The sequence below is a fragment of the Neopelma chrysocephalum genome, unplaced genomic scaffold (assembly GCF_003984885.1).
Source record: "Neopelma chrysocephalum unplaced genomic scaffold, ASM398488v2 Primary Assembly neopelma1_23, whole genome shotgun sequence".
NCBI lineage: Eukaryota > Metazoa > Chordata > Aves > Passeriformes > Pipridae > Neopelma > Neopelma chrysocephalum.
This window is the reverse complement of record NW_020897691.1, coordinates 6,243,465-6,263,667: the sequence shown is the minus strand read 5'-3', so window position 1 is coordinate 6,263,667 and position 20,203 is coordinate 6,243,465. Positions and strand designations below refer to the sequence as shown.

Sequence of the window (20,203 nt, the reverse complement as noted above, 5' to 3'; positions counted from 1 at the left end):
GAATCACCCCTTATTCTTACCATCTTGTGTGAACTTCACACTTGGCCCTGATGAGAGCTTCCTGACCAGCCACCAGCAAGATTGTAATCCTGTTCCAATCCTTTTAACCAAAATCTGTGGATATCTGTATTGGTTTCACAGCTAGGGCTAATTGCTAATGGATTTAGGTAAATAAGCCAAAGGCTTGTTTATACGCGAAGAAAATCAAGCCAAGCTAGGACAGGAGAAGAAGCTGTAGTGCTAGAGATATCTTAATCCTTTCTTTAGAAAATTAGTAATTCAAAGAGTCAGGTTAAGTACAAGGACAAATAATGTTTTGTTTTGTTCCCAAAGGAAGATGTGTGAAACTGGATGGAGTGACCAGGAATGCCTGAATTGCACAAGAGAGATTTTTTTAGAAGATAATTTATTTCTCACTTTTTCTTTTTTAAAGTTTTATGTTTATTCTCCTGTTTAATAACAGTGGAGGAAGAAGGTGAATATAAGTTAGAGGGATGACTGCAAATTTTGTGGCATCAGGGAGAACTTCTGTAGAATTTGTTTGAAAAAAATAATGCAGGCTTTTGATCATCAGTGAAGCTTAGTAACTGAAACGTAGGAGACAAAGCAGTTGTACAGAGGGAAGTATTATATAGGAGTGTTCTGAAAGAATAACATTCAGACTTCTACTTTCTTTGAAACTTTATGCAAATACTTTGTTGCATTTTTTATTGTATTCTTTCATGTATTTGACACACTGCCTATTGTACCTGATTGTGCCTTCTGTCTAAAAAAGTATTTCTGGAAAATTTTTTTGAAAGTTAGCATGAGGGAATTTTGTCCGAGTGTTTATTTCTTAACGTTCATTGTAGCATAATGGCACTAAATATAAAATATAGCAGCCTGGTAATTCCTGGAGCCTGCTGAAGAGGTCTGCAGGATTTCCCAGCACCAGAGATGTGTGCAGCATTGCAGAGGGTGGTGGGCTGCCCCAGTAGGCCTTTCTCTCCATCCTTTGAAGTGTTGAAAAATCAAGTTGCCACTGCTGCAGGCAGGATCCTGTGCTCGATGGAGGGCAAATTTTATTTACACAGTAATGCATCTATTTGAAATTTTCAAGTAAACAAATAATATTTTCCAGAATGGGGAGGGTTATTCTCCAGAATATTGTATTGTGTCAATACAGTTACAGTTAAAGCATCCACATCTCAAGGGACATTGATCAAACACAGTGCTTTGTTAACCTAAAAGACTTAAAAATTATATTTTCTGTCTGTTACTGAACAACTGAAACCTGCCAGAGGGTAAAACAAACATCACTCCCATTCTTGCATGTGGCAGCTGAAGTGGCAGTGAAGAGGTCTGAAGAATGCTACCTATCCCTTGGTCAGCTTCCAACCTTCTCTTCCCTGTGGAAGTGAAAACCTGTGTTACTATGTTATGCCAGATTTTTCCTAATGAAGCAGTAATGCTTTTAAAGAGAGAGGTATGTGGCTTCAGTTACCTGGTACTGTATCTCTTAGAGTACTTATTGACAGGATAGCCTGATTCTGTTATTAATGGTGATATAATTTCCATTAGCCTCATTCTGGAGACATTCATGCAGTTAATGTTTATTCTGTATCTTAGGGACAGACTTACAGCTACCTCCAGTTAATTTTTGTTGCTTTAAGAGAAAGTTGTTACTTCTTTATTTAATCTAAAGCTTACTTAGGATGCAAGCAGTTTTTAGTTATATTTAGCTAGCACCTGGGAAGGCTACTGAGATTTAAGCAGCTTTGCAGCAACTCCAGAAACCCGGTGCTTACAGTCAGAGCATCAATTGTATGGTATATTGTTTTTGGTTTTAGAGTCCAGTGTGTAAAATATTTGTACCACCCTTCCCAGTAACTGCAAAATTTCTTCCAAACTTGTCTTGATGATACAGGATCTGAATCTTATGTGCTAGTGTTCAATTTTTAATCTTTTGTTAGTAATGAAAGCTGAGAATACACAGAGTTATATATGAATTGCACTCAGATTGATGTAGTGAGGTGAGGTGAACCTGAACATCTTCCTTTTCTTTCTCTTCCATCATTGCACAACGCAACCCCAGGCTTCCTTGGGTGACAAAGGTCATGTGTCTGTAGGTTGGGGTGTTGCTCACTTAGCCTTAAGATTTCAGTTCTATCATTAAAGTGACCTAATGCTAACTTCTGTATTTGTATATGTTAATTTGATCTTTTACAACACGCTGTGTTTTTACACGTGATAGACTGATACTTTTTGAAGAAAAAGAAAAAAGTTCTCATGACAGAGAATGGATTTTATACAGAAACAGGGAGCTAAAAGAAAGAAAAAACCAAAAAAAACAACCCAAACCCAAAACAGATTTCCATTTTTTGTTTTGTTTTAGGCTATGTGATCATATTTGCTCTTTGCTATTTTAACTTTAGGCGAGCTACTGCAGTCTGCTTCAGGTGAGCTTGGTCATAAAATGGGTATATCATCACTTGCCATACTGCAGTCCTTGGAGTTTTAATTAGAGATTGTAAAGCCCCTTGAACTCCAATCATGAAATGACAGTAATGTTAGTTTGTCATATCTTGGAAAAAAATTAGGTACTCCAACTGCTTTTTTTTCCTCTACCATGTAGATTACACAAAAGTTATTTTCTGTAGTAGCAATTATTGGATGGAGTGACCTTTACCAATTTAGACATTGATGTAGTGGAAGGGACATTTTTCCACTTGACCTTTATGCAATGTGTCAGCTTGTCCTGTAGCACCAAATGAGTTGCAATTGACAGATTTGATGGAACACTAACTTGGTGGGAGCTTATTGTTTGAAAGCAGATGTGTGTTGAAATCTGGAGCCTCCAGTAAATAATGTGATAAAAGTTATTTGCATATCTTCCATCACTAAGGGACAGCTTGCTTAGAAGTGACTGCTGCCTAAATTGCAATTTGAACACTGGTTAACTGAGATTCTAGTAAACCTTATCAAATAGTGATATTTCAGAATAAAATCTATCGGTTTAACTTTTTTATTATTTTTGTATTGCTTTGTAACCAAACAACAGTGGTTTTCTATATTTTAACCTTGCTACTTGTCTTATAAAAGGAAGAGGAATAAAAGTCAGATAAACAATTTTCAGTGTGTGACAAAGAAGGACATGTCTTTCAAGAGGATGGCAGGATATGTGTATATATATATGTATATGCATGCCACTCAAAGATGGAGATAGATATGTGTCTAAATAGCTTTTTAGTTATGGTAAGATATAATTCTGGGAAGAGAGAAGTTCTGGTTATGGGGAGGAGCTATGAGCACACTCTAGGGTGAGGGCGGATAGTGTAAAGAGAACCATAAAAGGAGAACTGAGCCATCCTGCCCCATGGATCCAGATGGGAAGTGCAGATGTCAGCTTCTCTTCAGATCTGTTGAAATAAGAGGAAGAGGATTGTGCTTGTTGAGGAGAAAGCAAAGAACAAAGGTCAGGTATTTCAGGTATCTTGTTATAATCCAATATCTCTGCTCTGGTGGAAGGTTTTGATACTTCCCACAAATAAAATAATTCCACTTTCATAAGGGATAAGTAAAAGTTGTAGTGGAACTCAGGATCTATCTGGGACTATTCAAGTAATGAATTATCATGGCTTTTTGAAACCACTGAGCAGCAGGACTGATAAAAGAGCAGCAAATGCCATCTGTCTGATCTACATATTTTACCACAGTTCTTCTCAAGCTGTCCAGTTGAGGTAAAGTAAAAAGAATCTGAATGGGTGTGAGAGGGGGAAAAAGCAGCTCAGCTATTTTCTGTTGCATTTCCAGGAGGTATTTGGAAGGGAGAAAAAAAGGTGTTTGTAGAGGTTGCTGTTTACACACACGGAAATAACAAGCAAGTACTACATTAAAGACAATCTGCTCAAACATTTCAACAACAGGGGATGCTGCTGGACAGAATCACTGTGGGAAGCTGGGCAGAAATGTTTATTTTGCTATGGTAAAACAAGTTGTGTGGGTGTACTGACATAGAGTGAAACCCATAGCAAGATTCACTATTGCAACAATACTATTTGATTGTAACTCATGAAGAAAATAGAGATCAGTTATTGTGAAGCTGTCTGCTAATAAAAACTATTTTCTTGCAATGTTTTAATTTGTAGTCAATGCATGGTAGAGAAGATAAGAGGCTTTAATGCACTTGTTTTACATGCTTGCAGGAGATGTGTAGAAAGCTCAGCTGCAGTAGCTGGAAGCAGAACCTGCCCCTGGTTAGCTGCAATTCTGGGGCCTAAACATGATCACACTTCAAAGACGTTCTGTCTTTCATGTTAAAATGGCAAATCCCTCATCCTCTCTGGAGCACCTCTTTTTTCTGAACCCCTTCTGGAGAGCATGACAATAGCCAAACCTCTCCCTGAGCTTGGTTGCTAGGAGGTGCTCCCATCAGAGTCCCACTCTGCTCCTCCTTCCCCTTACCACCTGGCTCTTAGTCAACACAGGTACTGGTATGGCATCTTTCATTTCCAGCCTGAGGAGGCTCTGATGAACAGGGGGAGAGGCTGCTGGAGGCAGTGAAACTTTCATGGGCTCAGGCGGGATAAGGCAGTGAGCCTGTATGTAAAGTTTTAAAGGCTCATAGCTTGAAGTATGAGGACTAGTGAAGATGCCTCAGCACTGCTGTGTTCCACTCAGTTGGGGCGTGCAAGAGGCTCTTCTGTGGATCTGCATGCTGGAAGAGGTTGGACTTCTTTGTGGTGGCTGTCATTGGGTGGTCGCTGCTGTTTCCATGTGAATGCAATCCAGCCAGGCCTCCAACTCATTTGGTGGTTGATGGCATGTTGTCTCATTCATAACTGCTTTGCTGAAGTGGGAACCAAAGTAGAGTTAAAGGGCTGCGGAACCTCCTTAGAGAGCCTTTGGTTTTCTCCCTACTGACTTCTGCTGGTATCCACTTGTGCAGCTCTACCCACTGCCCTGTGTGTTTGAGGAGTAATTCTTACACTTGAAACACTTTCAGGAGCTCAGAACCAGAATGAAAGGAATTTTGTAAATGTAAAAAACCTGACGTGTATGTGAAAGGAAAGAAGGAGGTGAGGAATAATGATTAAAAAAAAAAAACAAACCAAACAAACAAAACCCAAAACAAACAAACAAACAAAAACAAAACCAAAAAAACAACCAAACAAAACCCCCCAAAAACTTCAGGATTCTGTTTGTTCAAATAGGAAAGATGATGGGCTTAATCTGCTTTTGAAATTAGATTTAAGAAGTGACTCCAGCAGGTGATAGTCTTCTATACAGAATAGTTTCTGAAAAGGTCAAATTATGAAAGGGTTAATACAAGGTTTCCTATGCAAGTAGAAGCTCAAATTGTGTAATTACAGCAATCCTTTTCTCTGAGGATCTCACACAGGTGTTAATTAAGCCTAATGAGGCCCCTATGGAGCAATTGTTACTACCTATGTTTTTACAGAGGACCTAGAAGCTGAAAGAAATCGGGTTATTGGTTTGAGATCCTCTAATGCGGCACTGTAAAATTGGTGTTCATGGGAGAATACACAGTGTGACTTCAAGCCATCTGGTGCAGCCATGGCAGAACTCTTTCCATGAAACCATGCTGCATATTCCTACTGCCTTTTTTTTTTTGTCGAAAGTCTAGGTATGTGTAGATGCATAAAAAGAAACTGGACTAAGAAAAGTTACTCTTTCTAGGTGGGCTATCTTGGTTATGCCTGTAACTGCTCCTGGGTTTTTTCTTTTATTTCTTTTTGTTATGCTATGCCTGTGATTTGTGGGTTCCTGTGATATTATGGTTAGCATTCTGTGTTTTGAGAGGCTTATGGGAAGCAGCAATAAGAAAAATATACCTATGTTGGTGAGGTTTTTATGTTAATTCCTTTCATGTGTTCATGTAAATCTTTTCAATGCAGAACAGACAGATTGTTTTGTCAGCTTCCTATAGGGAAATCAAACAACTCTTAGTTGTTGTTTTATTTCCTGTAATACTCCTGAGCTATTGGTAATGTCACAAAAAAATTCTGTAAAAGTACTGGTGGATGGATGAGGATGGAGAAACAGAATTTTGAGATATTCCTACGCTGCTTTGTTTGTAGAATGTTGGATTTTTGAGCCAAGTAATCTAAGCTTTTCATCATATTCTGACTATACCCCACATGGTGTGGTGTGGTTGCCCGGCTTGTATTTAGTAGTTTTATTCTTTTTCCCTGATGTTGGAATTTGAGCAGCTCCGAGACTAAGCTTGTAGAAATTGCCACCTTTGTGTCTGGAAGCCTCCGTAACCATTTGAATGTGGTGGGTGTATTTACTCTCGCAGTGCCTGATGTGTTGGTATAGGTCTGTTTCAGAGGTGGTGCCTCTGAGTTGTCAGCTCAGTTCTTGCCCTGTTGCCCCACTGTACGGAGTGGATCATTTATGAATGAGTGTTGTGGTGAAGATCTGGGTGTTTCAAGGCTTTATTCTTCACATGCAGAAGACATGGCTGCTGGTTTGAGGGAAATGTGTTATATCTGCTCATCTTCTGTAACGGAGGCTTACAGGCCATGAACGGGCAAATAGCTGAACAAAACCAAACTAACGCTTAGAATACAAACCTGCTGGGTTGTGGGTTTTTTTGATGATTGTTTTTTTGGTTTTTTGTTTTTTTTTTTTTTTTTAGTTTTTAGATGGGTCTAAACGAACCCATCTATATATGTCTGTGAATGTATATCACTTCCAGTATGGAGTTGTTACCTGAGAGGAATACCTGAGACCTTTGCTTGGAGGCTGTTTGTGTTCCTTGTGTTTCTGTGCCAGTTAAGGGAAGGTCCTCTAATTTTCACACAGTGGAACAATTCACAGAAGTAAGTCTGTAGTGCAAGGGCTATAACACATGGGTAGGGAGCTGGAAAAGTCTTTGTTTCAGGGCAGTGCTTTGTAGGGAGGTGGTGACTTGCAGGGCAAAATGTTACACTGCTGCAAAGCTGCCAACATGATGTATGACTTGATAGCAGAGAAAGTGTCTCCTCTGAGGTTATTTCAGTGAGATGTGGCTTTGATCCAGTTCAGCTTGAGAGCCTCTTTCTGCAGAGAAGTTTACTTTGTGCAGTACTCTGAGCCCCACAAACTTTCTGATTTTTTTTTTTTTAGCAGAAGTTGGTGCCATTTTGGAAATGTCAGAAAATATAGGATGTCTTGAAATTCAGGATCAACAGGACAAAGTGTGCTTTAAACAGTTTCTAGGGGGGGAAAAAAAAAAAGGTTTGCAGACTTTATATTTGATATTTTATTTTTTGCGGGATCCAACTACAGTTGTCACTGCCCAAAATTATTTAAATTGTTTTGCATATACACTTTTGTGCCAAAAACAGACTTGGGAAAGCAATGTTGAAGATGGTAGGTAGGAAACAGTCAAGGGCTCAGTATTTGTGTATGTAAGCCAGATGAACTGCAGGTGTAAGTAAAATAGTCAAAAAGTTTTATTTTGTCTGTTTTTGGAAAAGAAAAGTGACCAGAGAAGCAGATGCTAACTGAGGTGAAGGATGTGGGAAGGGAAGAGGGTGAAAGGAGAGAAATTAAGATATAAGGATGCCTATGAATTGTTGAGGAGAGGGAATTGATTAGTGAGGCCAAGTTCAAAGGGAAGGCAGGAAATAAGTCACCAGATATTAGCAGTCAGAAGCTATTCTGTGCTTAAATGATTTCCTTTGCCATTGAATTCAGATTTCTGGAGTTGGTAGAAATTATTGGCTCTGACTAGATACAAGGAAGAAATTTTTTACAGTGAGGGTGGTTGAAACACTGCAACAGGTTGTGCAGAGAGGTAATGGATGCTCCTTCTCTGGAAACATTCAAGGTCAGCCTGAATGGGGCTCTGAGCAGCCTGATGTAGTCAAAGATATCCCTGCTTATTGCTGTGGGGTTGGACTAGATGACCATAAAGGTCCCTTCCAACTTAAACCATTGTATGATTCGATGAAATTTTAAATTTTGTGAATCCCTTTTTTACTACGACAGCCAAAGTAGTCTGAGATCAACAGGGACATTTTGTAAACTGTTCTCCCTTACTACTTGCTTTCTTAGAATATGACCTTTTCTGGATAAAGTAGAATGGTGTAACTTTTGGAGCTAGAACAGTGATCAATGGTAGAAATTGGAAAAATTGCTGGGCTAAACTAAGTTTAATAGTTCTTAAACAGTTTTTGGTTTTGTTATGTACTTGATGCAGAGTGCTTGGGAAAGGGTATCAGTTTAATTTGATGGTAAAGTTTTAAGTCTTGAAGAGCACTGGGGATAAGGAAGAAATAATAAAATTAGATGTGTATATTTGAGAATATGTAGGCTACTAAATGCGAGAGTGGAGACCTGGGATACAAGCAAACATTGAGCAGTACTGTGGAAGCTCATGAAGGAGAATGCAGGGAGCAAGAGAGGCAGAAGAAAGATTTGCTTTAACCAGAAGTAAAATTCTGGCATCTAGGTACTCATCCAAAATGAATGGATATACTGTTTTCAGCTCTGTTACCACAAAGACTTCCTTTATCTACTCTCTCCCCTTTTGTTTCTAGAAGCTTCGAGTTTCCTCACTGCAGTTTTCAGAACAATTGCTTTGGAGTTGCATGTGTGCATTTGTATTTGTAGTTCTCTGTGTGTAATACTCATTCTATAAGAAGTAATATTTTACCTTTTCATCAGTGTGCTTTGCCACAGAAGGAAGATAATGTTGTCTAATTGCATTTTGGTTTTGATGGTATTGATCTGTAGCTGTTGGCTTAAGCAGAACTGCAAGCCGATTTTTTTTTCACATATTATAGTCCTTGGGAAACATTGCAAAATAATATACAAATACAATATTTAATATACACCACACTTCAAAAATCTGTGCTATTTTATTTCAAACTTCAACTTTAAGCAACTCTGCACCCACTTATTGCTGTTTCTTAGCCTAGAATTTGTCTCGCTTTGTTGTGCATTTTTTTGCAACGTGACTTTTAAAAGTGGGAAGATAAAACTGTGTATATTATCTATTCTAGTTTGTGACTTCTGTCATAAAAAAAAATTCTTTCAAATGGTGTGCTTTAGGATGATATTCTCAATATATTCAAGTTTGGCAATAATAAAGGATCCTTTTCTTTGTTTGACAGCTGGAACAAAGCATTTTAGATTCACAATATGTACTTAAATAGAACCTGGTACAAAAAAGTCCCAACATAATCTGACTGTCTCTAGTCATAAAATCCTTGATATAAAAGCCCAGATGTAGACCATCGGATTTTTAAATTTCTTTTTAGAGTATTTAGAACTTGCTGTATAAAGATGACAGGTATCTCACAATAGAATGCAATTAGTTGTAGAGTATTGCATTGTTTCACTGTTAATTGACTCACCTCTTTTCCAATCAACCCATGGCATTTATTAGAGGCAGCAAAGAAAGACAGATGTTGGCTTAGAGATTCTTGGAGCAAGGAAAGAGACAGTGAACTGGGATGGAATCGTCCACAGCTGACATTAATATACAGCTTATAGTTCACGTATGTGAAGCACACTGATTAGAGACCTCTACCAAAGCTTTTCCTCTACCATCTGAAATAAAGAAGGAGTGGTATTGCTAGCCAAGGAGCTTTGCATTGATTTCTGCCAGCTTTCTTGTCTTGAGGGATCTTTTTCAGAGTAGAATTTAATTCACAATGGTTGTCTGTGCCATTGTGCTGTATAGCCTGACTTTTTTAAAGATACAGATGCAGCCTGGAATCAGCAGTACATGTTTTTCTTTATTTCTGTAAAATCTCATATGTAGTGACAGTACTGTCAGCACTACTTAAAGAATAATGTTGGTATCAAAGTGTACCAGCAATCAGCTTTTTTCCCCTCTTTAATATATCTTTTGATGTTACTGTAAATTATTTTTATTGTAAAGGCATGTTGGAAATGTAGGCATCTTGGTGGTTTCATTGGAAACTTGAGGTTTATGAAAGACTATGAAAAGCAAACAGTCAATGGGGCACTGTTTATTTTGTATTGTGAATTGGCTAAAGGAGAAATGTCTCCAAAACATGCCTATACATGAACTCTTGCGGTGTTTGAAGGAATTTACAAATGCAGCAAATCTGAAGGGAATGACTGTATGGGATAGATACTGTATGGAATTGTACTTTTAGTGCAGTTACAGGAATGAATTACAAAGGTTGCTACATATGGAAAACTGCCTGCTATTTCAGTACCTGTTATGCATGTTGGGGACTTGAAAAATTGTGATTAGTGCAGCATTTAGAAAATTATGGAAGTAGCTAGTTTATGCTCTAATGTGAAATACTTATGAAGCTCTTAATATTAAAAGATTTGCTATTAAAATACTACCAAATCTTAATGTTTTTCAGAAGTGTCAGATTAAGTGCAATGGAGATTAAGCTGCTTCCGGTACACTGAAATTATTGTCCCTGATTTTCACCTGGAGTGTAGTCTAATGGATTGTCCTATCTGTTTTCCTCTTCAGCAGTCATTTGTTTTGTGGATTAGGAGTAGGGTGTTTTTTTTAACCCCTGTTGTCTGAGCCTAGTAAAATTGGAGCCTCCAGTTGAGGTGAGGCTCTTCTGTGAGATGATAGTGGCAAATAATAACTACTTTGCTTGCAGAACAGTCATGTCACAGGAAACTGTAATGTAAGTTTATCCAAATAGTCCTGATGTCCTTAAACTCAGCCCAGAAAGAACAGCTGTGAGGATAGTTCACACTGCATCATTGCAGCTGAGGAGAAAGTAACATGGGAAAGGAAAATTCTTCTAACCTTGACCAAGTAATTTAAGAGATTAATTGTCCATGTCAGGACTCTGATGTTTTCTTGCTGGGCTCTCACCCTGTATATTTCCCAGAGATGTGCTGGAAGAACCTTTCTGGCTTTGTGGCTTCTTGCTTATGTTCCTACTCATGTTGAAAGTAACTGTACCTACTCCCTCACAAACCCCACAGAATTCTACAGCTTGTTCCCATAAATCCATTTAACTGTTGTTATTAAGAGTTAGAGAACACCTTATGGATCTGAGTGACAGTCTATCAGTGATGCTGCTGCTGTGTATGTTCTACGAAGTAGGGACACTAGTCAACATTGATGCTGAAAGTCTACTCTAGGCTTTCCACTAGTGCCTTGCTGCGATGAAATACCATGTATAGCATTGACTTTTAAACATTAAGGTGTAAACTTGATGTTGTGCTTTAGCAGAAGCATCTGTGAAACTTCTGAGAAATTAACTTTTAATTCAAAGCTGAATGAATGCTCTTAAATTCAATATGAATTAGATGAGGAAAATGAATATCTGCCAATGTGTCAAGTTTCTTTTTGTAATAACGGCTAAAATGTCTGTTCTTGTGTTTTTTGAAGCTTTCAGACTTCCCAACCCTGCTGCAACGCTGATGTTCAGTACATGAAATTCTGAAATGTTGTATGTTTTAAGGAGGCTGCAATTTCCTGGCTTGTAATTGGTATGAACTGATGGGTGGAAAATGCAGAGCTTGCTGGGAGGCAGAGAATGTGCTTGAGCAGTAGTTTTAAGAAATCTTTTAGATGCTGTTTTCTGTTGCTTCTCTTGAAGGGATTATTTTGAGTACCAGGTTTCCTTCCCTTTCCTCCCCCATCTGATTTATGTATAGTGGTGCCTCATTGCTAGGAAAGGAAAAGGAATTAGAGCGAGAATAGACAGCCGATGTTGACTGCAGGAGGGGAAACTTGTGGCACTGAATACTACTTTAAGTCATTGCTGTGTGTTTTGGCTACTCTGATGCCTTGAGTCTGTCAGGGAATGTAAGAGTCCTGTTTTCTTGTAGTCTTCAGGTTACTAGTCTTTAAATAGCACCAGAATTGGAAGCAAACATCAATCTAGCATCTCAGTAGGAATCAGAAGGGTTTGTCATCTGTACTGAGAGTGACAAAGCTATGGACTACACACATACCAAGGAATTATGGAGTTGTAGCACTCTCTGTAGATTTTGTTCCTCCTGCTTGAGGGTGAATTTTGTGTCAGTAGCTTCTGACTCCAAAGGATGTTCAGCAGCTGGGAGTTTGGTTTGTTCTGCTGTTCCTCAAGGTAGTTTTGATAGTTCAGGAGCACAGGTGGAGTGTGAAATTTCACAAAGTTGCCTTTTTGATTGGGATGGAAAAAGTGAAGTGGTGGATAAGCAGGATAATTTAATTACTGTGCTTTGCTTTGCATTGTAAAGCAATCTTGGACTACGTGGGTTGTTTTTCTTTCCGGTGGGACAAAGTCTGAAGATATGCTGCAGAGGTACCCAAAGGTCCAACTGTTTTACTGTCTGTCATTCCATGGGATTACACTAAACTTAGTCTGAAGTAGGACCTTCTGAACTGTAGATGTTGGGGCCTCAATTCTGAACTGTTTTGCTCTGCAGATGTTTTCCTATTAGTCCACGCTGTCACTAGGGTAGGCATAGCTCTGCTACTCCTGTTGCTTCAGCAGACTCCTCTAGTGTCTGTTCCCAACCCCTTGTCTTCTTGGAGTTTTCAGAGCACCAGATGTGCAGTTTGACTTTGCGGTGGGTTTATTTTGCTGTTTTCCATGTTCAAGGCTGATTGGAAGGTAGAAAAGATTTTGCTCTGTACTGGTGACCAGACAGCACATGGTAAGGTCTAGCTGCTCAACTATAAAAGTGTAATCTGAAGCTCCCATTTACCCATATCAAGTATGTTTATTTTTAGGGCTGTGTATGTTTTTGGTACTGTTAAGTGGTTAATTACTGTATTCTTAAATTAAGAGCCCATATGTACTCCAGGTGCTTGTAATGTCTTCAGTTCTTATCACACTATATGTCTTTACGTGTCATATTTGGATATTAATTGATCTGCGTGTTGTCCCACAAGTTATTTTGCAGGAGGCCAATGCTAGTAATTGGACTGTAGACACCTTGCTTACTAGTCTGTTCTCCAGATGTATTCAGTCATGTATTCAAGCTCCACATTAGACTCCTCAAATTACCAAATGGAGTATGTGTTTAATTCATAATTTAATTTTTAAGTTCTCTGTTATGGTATATTTTGGAGACCAAAACCATAGATAGCCTGAAAAAAGAGAAGTTTCTGGTGGACAAACATCCACTTGTTGGTGATTTTGTTTCTTCCCCCTACTTAAAGCTGTGGAGAGATCTAAGAGTAGTGTCTCACATAAGAAATTTTTTAGCTGACAGACATTAGAGGTTCAGGAACAGGAAGGGGGCACTTTGCACTCTGGTTCTTAGTCTCCTCTCTAAACACCTGCTGAGACCCCTGGTGGCCTAGTGGTTAGCATGCAGGACTTTCACTGCTGCGACCACGGGTTCAAATCCCGGTCTCCTGGCCTGATGGAGGTCGTTAGCCCTGTGTGGCCATCCATCTATGAGAAGGACACTCTAAACAAACCTACGTCCTGAGGACCTCACTGCCATTGTCCAAGCTTGCTTGGCCCCGGCAGATGAACCTTAGGATTAAAGGGTGGGCTCAGTTCAGCGCAGGCTGTGTCTCACCTAAAAAATCCATTGCGCAGGCTGGAAAGGTAAAAGACCTTTCCCCAAATCTTCGTTCGCGAAGATGGGCCATTATTATTAAACACCTGCTACTATGTGTGGTTGGACACAGGTTGCTAGAGGGCTCTTTGGATCTGAACCTAAGACTTCTTTAGTTCTTACGAAATAGGTAGCTGTCTTTGATGCGTAGTATACAAAAACACTTCGGTCATCTTGGAAGCTTTAAGTTTTTAAGAAAGTGAATGGTGGGGAGGTTACCTGTCTCTGAAAGTATCTAGCAGGCAAGAAAAAAATATTTTAGGGCTGCAGTGTGTGATTTATGCATGTAAATCCTACACAAATCCTGTTTTAGGGCCTTCAGATTTTGGAGGAAGTGCAGGGGAAAAGGGAGAAGGTTGTCTGCTGAATTGTGGGCTAGAATTAAATGACCTTCCCTATTTGAACTAGCTGAAGAAACACTTTTTTTAATGTCCAGCAATTTGTAGAATAACATGATTGATCATATTCCCACCTATTAATACAGACATAAATAAACCTGAATATATGCAGTACATAGCAAATGAGGCTCTGTCCTTACTGAAATTATTTATTTAAATGTTTTTTAAATGATGATAAATAGTTCTGATAAAGTGAACCTTTTCTTCAAGGGAGCAAAACGAATATCAGAGTATGTAAAAAGTAGAGGTAGCACATGGTCAATTAAAAATTACAGAAATTGCTTCTTTTGCTCAAAGCTATTACAAAATGTGATATATGGAGAGAACACTGTTCTCAAACTGCTGTCTCTCTGAGAAGAGCACTTGGCATCTTCCAGGCATGTATTCTGGACTGGCTTTAGATTGAGCGGGATGTCTGAAGTACACTAGGTGGTAAGGATTGTGATGGAGGGTAATGTAAGAGTTAACTTTTACTGTTTACACTACAAAAGTAGAAGCTTTGTCTAGGTTATCTGTAGGGCTCTGCAAGGCAGCAACCTATCAGCAGAATACAATGATATAAAAGACTGATAGGCCTAATGAGGCCGAATTAGGCCTCATTTTAAAATGCTTCTGTAAAACAGTCCTTTTGCAACCGGACATGCCTTTCTCGTATTGGCCTTTTTAGCCACCAACGCGCTTGCAACAAACATGGGTAGAGCCCTTCCCAAATCTTCGTTCGCGAAGCCTGGCCATGAATGAATGAATGTAAAACAGTATGTACTGAATACATTAGAGTTCCTTCATTTAAGAACTTCATCAAATGAGGGGATTGCTTTTTGCATGTAAGCTGTGCATTAAATAACTTACTTTGAAGTGAAGTATGGGACAGAGCATAAAAATATTAAGCCTTTCTTTGTGACAGAGATATCTGAATGCATGTTTTTTTTTTGGTGTCTCAGTCCATCAGTGAGTTTTGAGGATTCTGTGAAGGTCTTTTCTGTGTTAGAATAACAAGCTTACAAGACTAAAATGGAAGTAAAAGAATGTTGTTTCCATGAGTTAGATGACTTAGGAATAGCAAAGGTCTTCCATGTCTGCTTTTTGGCTGAAAAATCCTAGAAAATATGGTGAAAAGGATCACACAGAACCACACAGTCTATTCTGAGTTGGAAGGGACCCACAAGGATCATCAAATCCAACTCCTGGCCCTGCACAGGACAGCTCCAAGAATCACACCATGTGCCGAGCGCATTGGCCAAATCCTTCTTGAACTCTGTCAGACTTGGTGCTGTGACCACTTCCCTTGGTAACCTGTTCCAGTGCTCAACCACTCTCTGGGTGAAGAACCTTTTTCTGATATCCAACCTAAACCTCCCCTGACATAACTTCAGCTCATTCCCTAGGATCATGTCACTGGTCCCCAGAGAGAAGAGATCAGTGCCTGCCCCTCCACTTCCCTCATGAGGAAGCTGTAGACTGCAATGAGGTCTCCCCTCAGTCTCCTTTTCTCCAGGCTGAACAAACCAAGTGACCTCAGCCACTCCTCGTATGGCTTCCCCTCTAGACCCTTCACCATCTTCATTGCCCTCTGTTGGATGATCTTTGATAGTTTAGTATCTTTCTTATATTGCAGTGCCCAAAACTGCACACAATATTCAAGGTGAGGCTGCACCAGTGCAGAGCAGAGCGGGACAATCCCCTCCCTCGACCGGCTGGCGATGCTTTGCCTGATGCCCCCCAGGACATGGTTGGCCCTCCTGGCTGCCAGGGCACTGCTGACTCATATTCAACTTGGCCATCGACCGGAGCCCCCAGGTCCCTTTCCTGCCACTGCTCTCCAGCCTCTCGTTCCCCATTCTGTATGTACATCCAGGGTTGCCCCATCCCAGGTGCATAATCCTGTACTTGCCCTTGTTAAAAGAAGAGAACACATCTGGTTTTTCTGGTCTTAAAAACTTAAAAACCTTAAAAACTCTGCCAGAGCTATTCCTGAGAGATGTTTGTCTGACCTAAAAATCAACACTGGTGGTGATTCCCTGTCTAACCTTGGCAGTTAGATTTAGCACTCTACTATATCTAACATTTTTCCTCATGTCCTCTGCTGCATCTCAGGTTTATACTGAGGACTCAAGTTCTAAGGGAAGGTGAAAATAATTGTATTACTGCTTTCTTTGTAGCTTGCTTGTTTGTAATAGTACTGGAAGTTATTCCCCTCAGTCTTTATCTCTGCTAGATTGAGGAACTGTGCTTATTGCCCTCTTTTTCACATCCTGTTTGCTAGACTTCTGATAATTTCCATTACTTCTGCTTGATCCAAATTTCTCTTGAGCTGCAAGACTGAAAGCTGGACTGGGATGAGCCTTATTTGAATGGTTCCCAGCTCTGCAACTGGCACTGAGGTTCTTGAGTTCCTGCACTGAAGACATCAGCAAGGTCAAATGGCAGGGGTCTCCTTTCCAGGAAAGGATCCTAAAAGCTGAATGCTTCAGTGTTCAGCTCAGTGGCACTGGACTCTCTTGAGACATAACCCCTCACAGCAATGCTGCAAGGGTAAAAAAATCAATTAGTGCAGAGAGATAAGTAAATATGACCAGCCATATTACTTATAAAATGCCAGTGGAACAAATTATTTAGAAGCGTCTGTTACTAGAAACTAATTGAATACTGTGTAAATTGGAATATGTAAAGCAGAATGCAGCCAAGAATTAATGAAAGAGAGAATGAATTGGCATGTGGATCCCCTCATCTGTTGTCCTTCCCAAAATAGCCTGTTTCTAGGGCCAGGAAGGGTAGGAGTAGAATGATGAAACAACTGGACGTGCAAACACCGTATGAGCATAATTATGTCGAAGAACAATGATGACATTGTTAAATGGCTGTAGAGGGCTGCCACAAGTCCCAGCAAGCCCACTGGTGAATTGCGTGAGTAAAAGGAGGTTTTTCTATGTGTTTTGGCATTCAGTGATTGTTGGTCACAATCCAGCCTTTTCGATCCTTACTCTTCTGTTTGTAACACTGGTATTTTTGATGGCTGAGTTGGAAATGTCAAGTGGCAAGTCAGCATGCAAACGCTGATATGTTTTTCTGGTCAAAATATGGGACTGGGAGTCTCATCTTGGCCCAAATTTCAGTTTCCTTGTGGTGATAGGGATAGGATGAATCTGTTCAGCTGTGGTCCCTGAGAAATGCACCACAGTTGTGGTTCACCTCCACTACTGAAAAGGTGTTTTTCTACTTTGTAGGAATAATATGCATATGGGTACTTGGAGTGGGGTGCTCATTTCAGCAAGAGCCTTTTGCCAATGTTTTGCACTACAGTGATAACAACAAAGTGAGTTTACCCTGGAACAGTATGCTGGCCTGGAAGATATAGTCTCATTAGTAAGTTCTATGTCTTTATTCCAACCTGTTGGCACAGAAGCAGAATGAAGATCAATACTAATGATAGATTATTGTAAAAATACATCATTTCACTAAACCAGTAAATATAAACAACTCTTCTTCTTAAACCACCTTCGAGGGTAAAGAAAGAAAATAAGCAATAAAAAGCATGCACGAGTGGATGTTATTCTGATAGTAATGTATTGAAAATGTTAGAAGGATTGCTAATTACACAAAATTGTAGGCAGTGAGGTCACAAGGAAAGTACTGAACTGTAAAGATTTTCCGTTTGTGGGTTAGCTCAAAACTCTTTGATTTGACTAATGTATCATCAAAGGTGTTCTATCTTGGACCAGGAAGTCTTGTTATCTGTCATGTATGTGATTTTGCTAGCACACTGGCACAATAGAAGATAGACGTACTGGAAATAATAATTAGCAATTAAAAAGATGTTCCTTTGTTTTCTACACAGGGACAGAAAACAAATAAGAAGTAACATATAGAGAAGTGGTTACCCTAAGAAATGTGTAGTGTTATGGTAGAATCAAAGCACTCTCTTAGAGAACACTATCATTTTTATTTAAAGTTGAAAGTAAATCTCTTTGTTGGATGATAAACTAAGCCTAACTCAGGAGAGCCTGGAATGTGATGATTGTTTAACTGCTATAGTTACATGTGCATTTTCTGCTGAAATATACTGCTGTGATATTGTATCTCATTCTTCAGTTCTTGACCTAATAACAATACAAGTTTTTAAAAGGCCAGAATTTAAATGTGTAACTGCCATTTAAGTTTTAAGACATACTGAAGCAGTGAAGAGTAGCAGTGTTACTAGAATTGAATTTTCAGCAGTTACTCCAGGAAAAGAGCATGGATGATAACTTTGAACCAATTCTTTGGAGCCCTATCAAATTAAAACTCTGTGAAAGTGCTGTGAAGCCTGCAGTTTTGTCCTTGTCATAGAATAAAGTAGCTCAGCATCTTGGTTATTTGATGTTTTCCATTGTAGTCTTGTTAATTCATCCTTGAGCAAAACAGACTGATACTTTTTATCAAAAGGGGAAGAAGAAGAAGAACCATCTGTGAAGTGGATTTTATTTTTTTTGAAAGAGACATTTTTTTTCTTTGGGTAAAACAGGACTGTTTTGTCACTGTTTAATTTTCCTTTTTTTTTTTTTTTAAATTTAATTTCTAGCTGATAAATTTAGACGGAAACTGGAAGAACTGGAGAAAGAGAAAAAATCTTTAAAATTTCAACTTCCTTCAAGGCATCCTTCAGTTAGCAGTTTTTTGGATAGATTCATTACCCAAGTTCAGGCAGCATTGCGCTGGGCTGCTGATCATCGGTAAGTTTGCTGATTCATTATCATGTAAAATGGTGCTTCTCTTTTTCTCAAAATGCAGAATACACTTTATGAATAATTTTAATAAAGAGTTTTAATTACCTTCTAACATATCAATATGGAACTTGTTTATGAAAATCTCACCCTGCCACTCTTTTTTTTTCTTTCTGCAATTCTTTCAGAATTGCCCTGAAAAACATTGATCATGATGAACTGGCAAATTAAATGGAACATTTCTGATTGATGTTGAGTGGGAATGGGATTGAATCCTTGGCATGGCAACTTGAGCATACCACAGCAACGCAGCTTGAGCAGCGGTTCCCCGTGGAGTTAATTCTGATGCTCCCTTTCAGGCAATGAAAGGATATTTAAATATAAAGTAAAACCAGATTATTTTTTGATATGAATAGATCTTTTGGAGCTTCCTTTTGTATGCTACTTGTTAGGTGGCAGTATTGTGCTCGGAACTGTACAAAGTCACAAAAATAGATTCTCAGCCTTGTCTTGAAGGGATAACAACTTCAAAGATTGGGGGAATGTGAGATATGTTGGATGACCCAAGGGGGGTAGTCAGCTTAGGAAAAAAAAAATTGCCTCTGTTTCTTGTTTTGTCTTTGTCTATGCTCCTAGTTACTGTTGTTAGAAGTAAGAGGATGCTTTATAGGTATTGAAAGCTATTCTCAAATGCAGTAGCACAAATGAAAGAAGAAAAACCTTTTGTTTTCTGGCAGCTGGTACATATAAAGGCTGCAGTGTGCTAGTCAATATGTTTGGGTGTAATTTTTGATAGACATGAAAATTACATAAAATCAGTAAAGATAATAGAAATTTTTTTTTGCAAAATTTGAGTTTCTGAAGTTATTTTTAGCCTCTGTTTATAGCATCTACTAATATGGGAGGTTTAAAACAAACTGCACTCCTTCAGAGCTGTTTCCTTCTACCTTCTGAGGCTCTAAGAGGCTGTTTTACCATTCATTTAAGATCAGGATACACCATTAAGATGTGTTCACTCTATGCATTAATTTGTAATAATGATTTTGACTCTAGAGGTGGCGGTGTCTCTGTCATAGAAACTGAGTCACTAAAGCATTCTTCAGATACAAAGTCTACTTATTTTTGTCCCTATATAATATATATACAATTTTTTTAATATATAAAATAGATGTTATATATAGTTATGAAAGTGTTCTTGTTCTTTGTATGATTAGATCTGTAACTCCTCTCTTTGCGCAGGTCTGAGCAGTGCCATTTTTCAGGGTCAGATTAATATCCTCTTTTCTGTCTAGTGCACACTCCTTTCTTTGAGCTTGACTATTGTTGTGCCCCCCCCTTTTTTTTTTTTTTGCTCATTTGATTCTTGTAGCCTTTTATACTGCTTTGTCTGTGGTCCGACACTCTTGTTGATACAGCAAGCATACGCTTTGTCTTCTGTAAAGAGGTTTAAGACTTTTCCAAAATTATTTTTAGATAGTACAGTAGAAAACATGACTGCTTCTTCAAGGAAAATTTGTAGACTTGGGTTTTTATTTTAATTTTGAACTGGAACAAAACCAGTATACCCCAGACTTCTTGTTTGGTTTGTTGTTGTTG

General features: G+C 38.9%; 1 protein-coding gene across 1 annotated transcript in view; it reads left to right on the top strand.

Annotated features, from left to right (window-relative positions):
• Positions 1-20,203, top strand: part of DISC1 (DISC1 scaffold protein) — a 195,497-nt gene that overhangs the window by 34,807 nt on the left and 140,487 nt on the right. The window contains exon 4 of the mRNA XM_027683381.1: positions 18,466-18,616. Within this exon, the coding sequence (XP_027539182.1) occupies positions 18,466-18,616 (151 nt within the window). The remainder of the gene's footprint in view (positions 1-18,465; positions 18,617-20,203) is intronic.